General features: G+C 48.8%; 1 protein-coding gene across 3 annotated transcripts in view; it reads right to left on the bottom strand.

Annotated features, from left to right (window-relative positions):
* Positions 1 to 13,463, bottom strand: part of ASTN2 (astrotactin 2) — an 854,980-nt gene that overhangs the window by 728,004 nt on the left and 113,513 nt on the right. For all 3 annotated transcript variants that reach the window (XM_032307618.1, XM_032307619.1, XM_032307620.1), the window contains exon 2: positions 4,254 to 4,441. In XM_032307618.1, the coding sequence (XP_032163509.1) occupies positions 4,254 to 4,441 (188 nt within the window). The remainder of the gene's footprint in view (positions 1 to 4,253; positions 4,442 to 13,463) is intronic.

Genomic DNA, 13,463 nt, shown 5'->3' with positions numbered 1-13,463 from the left:
AATACGCATCTAACTTAACAGTTATTCCATTCAAAATCCTGATGAATAGGGCCGCTCACCTTTGCTTGCATACCCCCAGAGACAAGGAACTCACCACCCACCATGCCTCAGTCAATCAAGTCCCAGACAGCTCAAACACATGGAAAGGTCTGTCCTGGCCATGGATAGGGATGCTGGTCCCTTGTCACTGCCCCTTCACTGGGACCACCAGTATAAATCTACAGCATTTGAGATGGTCCTTTGTAAAGAGATACGTTCTCAAAGATCTTCTTTCCCTCCACATCAAGCCCAACATTTCGTTTCATCCCCTTTCTCAACGTTTATCACCAATGTCTGTCACCCGTGTTGTCATTACAGCCATCATTTTGATAGCAGCTACCACTTTTTGAGCACTTACAGAATACCAGGAACTGAATTATGCCCGAGAGCAAAGACTCTCAACCTGGAGAGACTAGAGTCGTAACCCCAGCTTCAGAACCCACTGGTGGTATGAACTTGAGCAAGCTGTGCAACCTTACTGACCCCCAGGTTCCTCGTGCGTAAATGAGGGAAATGAGAGTATCGCTCTTACAAAGTATTTGAACAATTAAATGGAACGATGCATGTGCCACACCTAGACCGGGCCTGGCATACAGAAAGTCCTTGATGATGGTGGCATTACTGTTATTGTGCAGGACACGGGCACGTATAAACTCATTCAGTACCTGGAAAAACTCTCAGAATTAGAGAATATTATCACAGTTTTGCAGAAGATGATTTTGATTTGACCAAGGTCATAAAGCAACCAGCAGAGATACTGTTCAACCTTGGAGCTGACTTCCAAATCATAACCACCCCCCCAACCTTGACCTACCCATGGATTCCACATAAGGTGAAAGTCTACAAGCATTTGCTCATAAGATCTTATAACTTAAGCCATCAGCTGATGCAGAGAGAAGAGGAATGGTGGTCTATATTTGCACTAAGAGTGGAAGATCTGTTATCAGCCTATATAGAGTGAAATACTGGGTTTACCATTTAATCTTGGGGTGAACAAGTCACACCAATAGCTACTGATTTTATTAATATCTCAGGCTCAGGAAGTAACAAGCCCAAAGGGCATGCTGGGTCCACTCCAGTAGGCATGGATTGTAGCACGTTCCAATGACTAGCCGAAGCTCGCTGCCCTGCATGGGTGAGCAGAAGGTTTGTCCTGAGAAAAGGAAATGCAGAATACTGACCTTGGCATTTCTTTGACATTTGACTGGACAACTTGGGTCTTCTCGCAAACGATTTCAAACCTTCACCAAAGATGAAAACAGTGTAAAAATCTGAGAGACCAGGAGCCACCTTGTCCTAAGTAACCTGGACACGAGTTTCAAATCTTGAGAAAAGCCTGGTCCCAGAACTGCCTTCTTGTTAGCCCCATGGCTTTAGGAACAGAACTCAAATAAACACACTGTGTCTCAAGTTTCTTATTTGTGAAATGGGGAAAGAGATCATAGCTGCCGTGAACGCCTCTTTGAACGGCCACTTAGGGGTGAAGGCAGCAAACCCTCTTTTTGTTCCTGCTGAATTGTCTGTGGCCAGATCAGCAAGGACAGAGTCTATCGAAGCCACCGAGAGGCATGCCCTCTAAGCCAAGCCACAATGATGGGTTGGAGACCCTAGACACCTTAGAGTCTATATCTGGACCCCAGTTTATCTACTTATGAAATGAAAGGGTATAATAAACACATCGTAAAGTTTTCAAGCAAAGGGCCCATGAGAATAAGAGCTAAGGGTCTTACACGCCAAGCTCCTCTGATATAAGTACGTGGTGTTCCTACATGGTGTTGGTGGTACCCTCATTTATAGATGACAAAAACAAGGCACAGAGGCATTTAAACCTTTGTCCCACACCCCCCAGAGTGGTAAGTGGCACTGTGGGACTTTACACCCAGGTGCCCAGGCTCTACAGTCTGTGCTTATGCACCTCCATGTCACCCTACTTCTGCAGAGGGGGCAGGTGTGTCCCACCTCAGAGAAGCCAGGCTGCCAGTGTGAACACCTTGGGATTCAGAGTTTCCTGGTCAGGACTCTGTCTCTTAGGGGTAAGGTGAGGACAAGTGAGATCCAGATCTTGGGGCCCTGAAGGCGGACAAGAACTGTTAGGGACCACAAGGTGGTAGCCTTGGGCCACTCTAGTGCGTGGGCAGAGAGGGCCAGGTGCCAACCACCACCCGGCCTCCTCTGCCAGCCGCATCTTCAGTTAGAGAGAATTTCAGATGCATGTGCGTCTTAGTGACTTCCTCCTTCTAAGAGGAACTCACAGAGCAGAATAAAAAGGTAAAGAACACCTCCAGTCCTTGGGGAGAGAGTGTGATTTAGTGGAACTAACACTGAACCCGGAAGCAGAGAAAACCCATTCAGGGCTCATTTATAATTGAGATGATACCATCTAGGTTACTGGGTTATGGGAAGGATGTATGTAAGTCAGCGTGGTGCCAAACACAGAGAATGCTTAACCAATATTAGTCAAAACACAGTCTCACTCTCAAACATTGAAAACGGGAAGGCACGCCCCACCAGGCCCTCTTCGCATCCGGTGGGGTCCCACACCCCATGAGGACTCTAGCGAGGGCCCTGAGACAGCAGTGCTCACCTCCTGCTCCCCGAAGTCAGCCTGCAGGCACGCACTGGGCTTGGCATGTGGCTGTATCATTTGCGAAATATATATATGGGAAAAGTCTATCACACTCATTCCATGAATAACACAAAGGCCTTGATTTGTTCCTCCACGTGACGAGCATGCGTTAGGTCCAAAATTAACACTGCTGTCTGGCTGGGCTATGTGTGTGTTTTTCCAAAAAGAGAAAACTTCCAAGCTCTTACTCAGCCCTCATCAGAGTGTCGAATGCGGTGTTAGAGGAATCGGAAGAACCAAGACCAAAAGCAAAACTCGGCCCCACTGGAGACTTTCAATAAATACCGTTGGCTGTTGAGATGGAAAGAAAGGGGTGGGCGGTCGCACTCCTGTGCTGAGTGGCTTTCTGCCAATTGCTTCACCTCTCTGCACCGCACCTCTGTCACACGTAGATTGGGAATAACGTTTCCTACCCTCATGCATCTGGCAGAGAGAGCTGCGCTCAAAGAGAAAATAATGTCTTGAGGAGTGAAAAGCACTGGGGGGGATGTCACTCATGGCTATTATCAGATCTCGTCTTGAGCCAATTAGACCCTGTACATTCTGCATAATGAATTTGTTTTTTCCTATCTACCATGCAGAGACATCAACTCGTTTTTTAAAGAAACCATTAATATGAGCCTACATGCATTTTAGACCACCATTCAAGTGACTTTAAGCCCTAGCAGCCTTCTCTGAAGGGATAGCAGACTCCAAGAGCTCCAGGTCATGGCTTCTGCAGAGACGGAAGGCCACTGCCCCCCTCTCTGGGCCCATAACTCCATCTCTCATGTGAAGGTGACACGCCTGACTCAATGCTTTCTTGGAGAAAATGCAATGAGACCATGTCCACAAAGGAGCCCAGCACAGTGTCTGATACATGGTTAGATAGATGGTCCATGAATTTTTGCACTGAGAGAAAGAGTGAAGAAGACATAGTTCAGGGTTTGTAGCTAGACACGCTTGGGGGTTCTAGTACCCAAGAGAAGCTCCATCTCTTACTTGCCATGTGACCTTGGATAAGTGGCTTGGCCCCTCTGACTCAGTATTCCTGACTGTAACATGAGGGCAGGGGAAGGGCTTCCACGTGTGATGGCGCTATGCCCAGCCCCGCCCCAAGGGCCACCATGCACGGTCTACACTGCAGAGGGGGTCTCATGAGGGTCAAAGTACCCGGCACATCAAGGGCACTCGGGAAAGGGCAGCCGTGCTCCAACTTTGTTCTGATTTTGTTTGTTCGGACCTTCTTGGAAAGGCGTTGAATTCTGGAGCACTGAACCTCAGCCCCCGCGGAACAGGCCAAGCACGTGACAGATGTTCAACAGCTATTCCCAGAGAGGTCAGCCAAAAGGCCAAGGAACGGGAGACCCTTTCCTCTCTTCTCCGAAGCACGATTAGTTTGTCACAGCTGACAGATGATGGATGGGTACGCGTCAGTCCAAGGGACACCGCAGACTCCACCTGACCTTCTCCTGAGCATTCTAACCTCTCACGCTCAGCCAGCTCTTTCCTCCCTCTGCCAGCAAGCCCCCGCCCCCCTCCGTCGCCCCCTCACCTCTCCGTCATCACCCCCCACCCCCAGCACCTCGCGGCATCCCCGCTCACTCACCATCACAGAGATGTGGAGAATGTGCATCTGCTCCTCCACGATCTCCGAGGGCTCCTGCAGCGTGGGCGCGGTGGCCCGGGCCAGCTGGCCGGCGCTGCTCATGGAGACGTGGAAATACAGGGTACCGTTCTCCAGCCACTGCTGCCGCCAGTGCACCAGCGAGATGTCCGCCGCCGTGCCAGACATCTCTGCAAGACAAGACCAAAGGTGCAGGGTGAGCGGCACGCCCCCCGCCTCAGGAGTCCAGGCCTGGAAGGAGCCCCGCGTGGTCAGGAGCTCAAAAGTCACCTACTCTGCACCTGGACACCTTTCCCTACATCCAATCTGAGAGCCGGAGACCCGCACTTCCCCTCCAAGATGGGTCACCTGAGACCGAGAATCTCCCCAAGCAACAGAGTGGCAGAGGCGGAATCTGAACCCAGGTCTGTCGGGGGCCCTTGGGGAAAGCTCGGACCATGGTAAGGACATTCGTGCCTCTAAATCCAATGCACGGAAATCAAACTAAGCAAGAGACCCAAGTGCCTACATTCTCCTGAGGGCACGGAGCTGGAAGAAGGTGAAGGAAGGACGTCTCCATCCTTGAGCAGAGCGGGGGCTCAGAGTGTGACTCCTTCACAAGCCGAGCTAGAAGTACGCACAGCATGAGCTGCAGAACCCCAGAGCTGGAAAAGCCCGAGAGAACATCTGGCCCAGCCTAGGGGGCCTCAAAATTACCCTTTTTAGGAACAGAGCTTGGCAACTGGGCTGATCTGAGCCTGTTTCTCCTGCTTTGGTCAGAGCAGCTCCGTTTTATTTGCTAGTATATATACTGCACAGCCAGGAAGGGCGCGCGGGCACCCAAGTTTCCGTGGCTTAAAAGTATCTGGAGAGACACTGCTCCAGCCCAGTGTTCTCATATGACCCGAGCTGAAGGCTGATTCTCCACAGACTGAGCCACCCCGGTGCCCTCCATCAGCTGGTCTTTAAATTATTCTTCTAATAGTACTTCCTTCCAATATAACCACACCAACATAGCCTCTTCTTGAATGATGGGAGTGTTGGCAAGCACAGGTGGTGCCCACAGTAAGATCATACCATGGTTTCATCACGCTGCCTCCTGGAGGGACTGCGACCCTGGAAATGTCCTAGAAGGAAGGCCTCTCATGGTGTCTTGTGAAGAAAGAGGAAGGGTGGCTCCTGGAGAATTACCAAGACTTCATTCAAGCAAGAGTTACCATAGAGACAGAGGCACTCCACTGTAGAAAAGTAGCCGTAATAATGTCTGAGGCTTGGGGCTCTGGACCATCTTCCCAAGTCACGGAGCTGACCAAGGGGCAGTATTCCCGCAATTACCACAGATCTCATTAACATGTGTGTGTATACGCGCACACACACACACACACACACACACACAGACACACACACTTGAAGAGGACGGCTGGGAAAGCTGAGCTAGAACCCCTAACCCAAGCAGCTCTCCTTGTCCCACACTCTGCAGCCCCTGGAGACACAGAAGGAAAGACAGTCACCTTGAAGAGATGATGTCTGCTCACCAAATTCTACTGAATTATTCTTGTATCGCCCACTCCCCCCAGACTCACTCCTTCAGGTTCACAATCAACAGTCCTTAGGGAAGAGCATCTGGCACTTAGTAAGGGCTATAAAAAGTTGCTATTAATATTTATTATCGTTATTATTATTAACAGGGACAGGATCTAATTCACCCTTGAGCTGCAGTGGAAAAATCCTTGAGACAGCCTTGAGGGCTTGCTTTCTCTCCCACTCCTAATCGAGTCCACTAGGAGACCTTCCAAACGCCACGCCGGATGCATCCCTTCTTGGCTCTTCTCCTGCAACCACCTGGGCCAACGCACCACCCTCTCTTGCCTGACTAGCTACACGGGCTTCCTAACAGGACTTCCCTCTGGCTCTTCCCCTCGCTTTTCTGTCTGTTCTCACCCAGAAGCCGGAGGACCGGAGGACTCCTGGCCCAGCCTGTTCGCTCCATCACTCCTGGACTCGAAACCCTCAACAGCCTCTACCTCATTCCAAGGAAAAGACAAGGTGACCAGAATGTAGTAAGTTATGAGCCCAAGTGAAAACCCGCCTGGGCTTCACCTGCTGTGCCAAGAGTCAAGCGGGGAAGGAGATAACCACAAGACTTCATCAGCAATTAGGACATGGAGGCCCTAAAGGACCCCAAGAGCTCACTGTGGGACACTGGGGGCAGGAGACTGGCTGGGAGCCCAGAGTGTGAAGCGGGTCTCTCTCCAGTGCCTTCTCTCCCCCCATCACCCCACCACCCCACCTCCGGGCCTCAGCACCCGAAGCACTGGCAGCAGTTTCTTCTGGCCGCCAGCCAGCTGGGCCAAGGCAAGGTGAAGACATTATGGTAAATGGGCGTGCTCAGTCCCTCACTCATGATTCTTTCCATGCATCAAAGCCTGGAACCAGAGGCCCAGAGAGCCCCGGGCTACTGGTTGCCCTGCAAATAGCTCTCTCGTGCAGCAGCTCACGAAGAAGGACTCATGGACCAGTGGTCGGGCAGGCCCTGGCCAAGCCGCGTCTGACTGCCATGGCCTGGGATCGAGGAGATGCAACAAGTACAGGGAGGCTTGCCTAAATCTGCAGTCTTCACTCCTGGAGCTCTCTGCAGCCTGTGCTCAAGATCCCACCACCAAAGAAGCCCCCCTCCCCATGCTCAGATCAGGAAACAGAGGAGCAGCCAGAGTCAGCCCCTCGCTTCAGGCCACTGGTGAACGGATGCCCAGCTGGACCCAGAAGATGTCCGGTCCGCACAATTGCTACTATGCTGGTGGCTCTTGCAACATCTCCTTTTCCTTGACTAAATTAGCCCATGAACCAAAACTAGATTGAGCTCTTTGTTTGCTACAGCGATGAGTGCACAGTCAGCAGACAGTAAACGTTAAATGATAATAACAGTGTGTGAAACACAGTAAATATTGAATCACAGAGATCGGCTCTGGACTCACTCTATTACAAAGGAAGGAAACTGTTGCTGAGGTGGGGAGGAGGGCCATGGGGCCTCGGAGAGAAAACCCGCCCTGGTGGAAGCAGAAGGACCAGCCATTCATTCCCGCATTCACTCATTCCCTCATTCATTCATTCATCCTTTCATTTATTCCCTCGTTCGTTCATTCCCTCATTCATTCATTCCCTCATTTACCCCATTCATTCATTCACCACTCATTCATTCATTCCCTCATTCAGCCATTCATCCTTTCATTTATTCCCTCGTTCGTTCATTCCCTCACTCATTCATTTCCTCATTTACCCCATTCATTCATTCACCACTCATTCATTCATTCACCATCTATCCCCTCATGCAGTCTTTTACCATTCACTCATTCATTCCTGTACTCATCCATCCATTCATTCATTCATTCATTCACGTGTGTGTGTGTTCACACATCTAACACACATTGTTGAGCACCTACTCCATTGTGGGCACTTCAGTAGCTCAGAACATGGAGGGAAAGGAAGCCCAGTTTTGCCTTCAGGAAACTCAACCCTTTCGTGGCAGAAATTCTCCCCACTCCCCAGCTGGCATCTCAGTGCCCACACATGCGCATCTGCCCACGTAATATGGCCCCAGACTCTGCACATTATCCTGACCCACCTGCTACTGGCATCCCCTCCTCATGTGCCCAGCCCTGCCGGACTCACACCTGTTCCTCAAACAGACCAGGGTCACTCTCGTCCAGGGACGAGAACTCTCTGTCCTGTCTGTCTGGAACTGTCCTCCCAGACCTTTAAGCCACCTTCTTCTTGGCATTGGCCTCTGAGTCCAAGTGACACCTGCTCAGAGAGGCTATGCCAGGATTAGCTGAAATTCTCCTCTCCACACACATCTATGCTCTACGGTATCCCCTTTACAAAACCTTTTTATAGCATTTATCACGATTAGAAATGAATCATAGGTATTTTCTGAAACATGTGTTTAATGCCTGTCCCCCCAGGAGAGCAGAGACCTCGCTTATTTCCTGCCATATCTCAAGTGCTTTTAAAAGTGCCTGGCACACAAGTGCTCAGTGAAAAATTACTAAGTTGCCACTAATGAATACACACACACACACACACGCACACACGCACACACACACCCATAATAAGATTATGGAGGTATTGTTAAGCCTCGTTACAGAATTAAAGAAAGAATAAGTAAAGGTCCATTGAGAATATGAAGGTGTGACAGGAGTCTCCTAGCTTAGAGACAAAGAGCTACTCTAAAAACATGGTACCATGAGCGTTACAGAGAACAGGCGTATTGTTGGCTTTCAGAGGAGAGAAGGAGGCACAGAGATGGCCTGGGCGGTTCGGGGTCTCAGGGCACTGAAGCCACACATGTAAGGAGTGCGGCGGGACATCAGTTGGAAATATACTCCAGACACAGGGTTAAGGGCTTTGAATCCCGGCGACAGAGTATATTCTCCTCGGTGTGCAGTCGGGAAACAGCGAAGTACACTTGATCAGAGAGCCAGTCTCGTGTCCATTAAAAACAGGTCAAAGTAATACCAGCATAACCAAGGCTAGCTCTTGAAATTCCCCGCTGATTGATTTTCCAATTGCATTTTCCCTTTCCTCTTCCCCAAGTCCTTCCATATAAACATTTCACTGAAGTCTTCAAGTCACATTACAATCAAACTTAAAGCAAAAGGGGGACTAAACGCATTTGGTTGGGAACCAAGACGATTCCCATAAAGGCAGATTATGCTGACATGATGAATATAAAATGAAACAGCAGATATTAAAGTGGGAGAATTGGTGCACCATGCCTTCCGGCGGGAGGCTCACTCCAGCGCCTGCCTCCCTCCCACCACAGAGAGCGAGGTTTTATATTGGAATCATAAAGAAACACAGGGATTGCCTTTTCACCTCTCTCTGTTCTCCCCCCATGGGCCACAACTCGTGAAATATTCAATAGGCTCAAATCCCCTCAACCGCCCCGCTAAAGCCAAGCGAGAGGATCAGCCTTCATCAGTGATTCTGGGTAGACCGCCATCCTGCCTCGGCAGCCACAGATGCCTTTCAGCCTCCTGGAAAAGAAATAAAAATTCCCGAAGGCGTGTTGTGCTTTTAATTGGCTTGTTCTTCCTAATCTATGGCACTCATTGTATTTTTATTTAATTCCTGAAGGTCATTATGAAAATAAGCAGCTCTTCTGATCACCAGCCATCTTGGTAACATCTCCCATGTGGCTAACTAACCCGCCTCCTGATTCCACAGCTCCGCTGACCCTCCAGCAGATAATTCGCAGAAGGCCGGAGAGCACTTCTGATGAGTTTGCAAATAGTCTTTTGCTTCACCCGGTGGGGAGGGTGGGGAGCAGACATTGCATGAGATGAACCATGAGATGAACTCACTGCCTAGGTACAAAGAACTGAGGAAGGCAGAGATGTTGACTTCAACCGCCCTTGCCATTAGCTGTTCCGGCATTCATGGGGGTCATTCCGCCGAGTGACCTTAGGAAACAGATCTCATATGCACGCCCTCCTTTGTCCTCCTACAGCGGTTGCCGTGTTGCTGACCTTCATCATCCCTCCCGTAGAACACCTCAGATGGCCTTGCGCCAGTCAGGGTCTCATCCCAGAAGAGAAGACACACTCAGTGAGGTCACTGAGAAGTATTTAATGACGGGGCTGTTTACAGACTTTGGAAGTATATTAGTCAGGGTTCTCCAGAGAAACAGAGTCAACAGGACATACAGAGACACATATAAAAAGACTCATTATGAAGGGTTAGCTTGTATGGTTATGGAGTCCAAAAAGTCCCCAAATCTACCGCCTTCCAGCTGGAGGCCCAGGAAAGCCCGTGACATAGTTCCAGTCCAAACCTAAGTCCTGAGCATGAAGGAAGCCAATGGTACATATCCCAGTCTGAGTCCCAAGGCCTAAGACCCAGGAGTGCTGGGAGAAGATGGATGTCCCAGCTCTAGCAGAAAGCAAATCTGCCCTTCCTCCACCTTCGGGTTCTATCAGGCCCTCAGTGGGTTGAGTGATGCCCAGCTCCATTGATAAAGGCCTTTCTCCTTTACTCGGTCTACTGATCCAAAGGCCCGTCTCTTCCAGAATCACCTTCATGGTCACATTCAGAAATAATGTTTTATCAGCTCTCTGGACATCCCTTAAGCCAAGTCAAGTTGACATATAAAATTAATCATCACGGGTAGAGTAAAGGCACACCAGTGTTGGAGCATCTCAGGGTTGGCAACAGCAAGCAGCTGTCACCACCCTAGGCCTGAAGGGATGATGAGAGGGAGATGTGTAAAACCAGGAAACAGACACAGCTGTAGGAAAGGACTGCCAGACAGGAGCTTCAAACTCCAGCAGAATATGCCGGCTACTGATAAGGCATGGCCCATCATGGGTGTGGTGGGGTAATACATGCTCCCATCTCACTCTCCCTCTACCTCTAATCTCTTGTAGGTGCCTCACGTGGGCCAACTCCAACCAAACACCCAAGGGTAGAGCAAATCATACAGGTCAGCCTTCCGGCGCCCTCAGCAGGGAGGAAAGGGGGAAACATGGATCTCAAGGGGGCAGTGAAGAGCACCTGGAAGGTCCCACCTGGCATGCTGACCTGCAGGCTTCCTTCCGACCATCACGCAGGATTAAGTGTCTAACCTATAAATCTGACCACGTCATTTTCTTGCTTGAAATCTTTCAACGGCTCCGGACTCCCCTCAGGGTAAAATCTAATTTCAGGAGCCCGGCCCCTGCATTTCTCCCCTCCCTTACCTCTCTTCACTCCTTTCCCTGCACTGACACATTATAGCTGATCAAATATTTATGCAATCTCCACATCCACTACGCTCTTTCCTAATTCAATGTTTTTGAAGATGCTTTTTTTTTTTTTTAAGATTTTATTCATTTATTTGACAGAGAGAGATCACAAGTAGGCAGACAGGCAGGCAGAGAGAGTGGGGGTGGGGGAAGCAGACTCCCCACTGAGCAGACAGCCCGATGTGGGGCTCCATCCCAGGACCCTGAGATCATGACCTGAGCCGAAGACAGAGGCTTAACGCACTGAGCCACCCAGGTAACCCCCCCGCCTTTTTTTCTTTTAAGGCCAAGAGAAATCAGTTTAATTTTATAGCACATCATTTAGTTGCCTCAACTGAAGATGCCTCTTCAGAGGCTGGAAAAGCCTTTGCAACTCAACCCCATACCTTCTCTGGAAGATCTCAGTGACCCCCATATGAGCTAGATATTCCTTTATACTTCCATAAAGAGGGAAATGGTGTCCTATGTAATATCACAGACCCCAAGAGACCAACTATGGGAATTTGAATCCCAGTTCCCCTGTGTGTCTTTGGACAGACTCTTTACCTTATTTGTGCCTGTTTCCTCGTCTGTCAAATAAGGATAATAACACGCGCCTCATAGAGTTCTTTTGAGAATTAAATGAGATAGCATGAGAATTAAATGAGATAATTAAATGAGATTAGCTTCGATCTTGGTCCTCACTAAGCATTCCAGTTATAGGTGTTACATCTCACTTCATACGCACTATTATAACACCCTATTTTACCACTGCCTTGGTCTCTGCTATTTATCTATGCGGTGTTTGGTATTTACCCATGTTAAAACTGGTATGTTTATACAGCTGACCTCTCTCACTGGACTCCAGTGCAGGGACACATCAGAGCCATTTGTGAACCCGAGTGCCTGACACAGTTGCCAAATGCAGGGCAGAGGGCTCCGTAAACGTTTGCTGAGCTGAGCTGGGCTGCCCCGTTATCTGAATTCAAGTGGGCACTCCAAGAGGACACAGAGAAGAAATGCCAACTCAGGGCAGTCATGATGGCTTGTTTCCCATAGAGCAACACTACAGAAATTTATTTAACATCTGGCTCAAGTTTAGACACTCAAGAGAATGCAAATGAAGAGAAAGACAGACTTTAAACATTCGAGGAGTTTGCGATTCTCATGGAGATAGGAAGTTTATATAGAAAATAGATAATCCCGTGGTTCTGTTTAGACATAAGTATGTATATATACGGCTGGAAAGAAATAGACTGGAACAAAATACACCAGATCATCAAGAAAGTGCTCTTCAAATGGTGAGATCAGAGGTGATTTTAATCATGATCTGATTCATTTTTCTCTACATTTTCTACATTGAATATACATTACCTCTGCATCTGTTAGATGCAGATATATGCTCACTTTAAAGATTCAGTCAACCAACCTTTTCTGAGATCTGGCATTGAGGGATTCTATCCTCAGGAGCTTGGGCCAACGAATGGAGAAATAACATGTCATAAATAACTAGAAGTCAAAGTGGAAAGCTTGAAAGAGAGGAGATGACATCTGGCTGGATCTAGAAAGTTTCTTTGTGGCGGAGTCTTAACAGATGGGCAAGATGCCACAAGTGGCCATGTGGCAGAGGGCACGGTGGATGGAGGAGTGGCACAAAAGCGAAGGCGGGATTGCAGGTGTGCAAAGGGTCCAGTGGGAGGAAGCCAGTAGAAAAGGCAGAGGCTCGCCATTACAGAGGAAACAGAGACAGAAGGCTAGATAGCAGGTCTGCAGAGAGGGACATAAAGAGGGGACTGCCGTGTCTTAACTACAGGCTGTCTCCCAGGCAGAATAAGAAATATTAGGTCCCACTTGGGGCTCCTTCATGCAATCAGACCAAGCCCTAGTTTAGAGGCTAATGAAGCTCTCCAAATACCATAAATGTAAACCTCTATGATTTTCTTTCTTTATTTGTGAAGCGTGTGTGTGTGGCAGGAAGAAACTCAAGCCAGCTGTCCTACTCATATCACACCTAACACAGAATTAAGAGGAAATAAAGCCATGCCTAGCAATGTGCTCAGAAATCTGCAAAGCCCCACACTTCATCCTAAAAGCAAATGCATTCATTATCCCCACCATTCAAGAATCTAATTTCCATGGGGCACTCAGCTGGCTCAGTCAGTAGAGTGTGCAACTCTTGATCTAGGGGTTGCAAGTTTGAGCCCCACGCTGTGCAAAGAGATTGCTTAAAATAAAAAATCTTCAAAAAAGTAATATAGTAACCATAAATATTTATAGACCACCTAAAATGTGCCAGGCACAGTGCTAGGTCCTGTGGCAAAAGATTGGGCAAAAAGAACAATTTGATTGCTGCCCTCATGGACCTTCCATTCTGCGACGGATGTTCCTCTATGGACACTAAGCAGCAACAACACAATCCTGCCCTCCTTCAGTTTCTTCATCCGTTTACCCA

The sequence above is a fragment of the Mustela erminea genome, chromosome 12 (genome assembly GCF_009829155.1).
Source record: "Mustela erminea isolate mMusErm1 chromosome 12, mMusErm1.Pri, whole genome shotgun sequence".
NCBI classification, from domain to species: Eukaryota; Metazoa; Chordata; class Mammalia; order Carnivora; family Mustelidae; genus Mustela; species Mustela erminea.
This window is presented reverse-complemented; position numbering and strand designations above follow the sequence as displayed.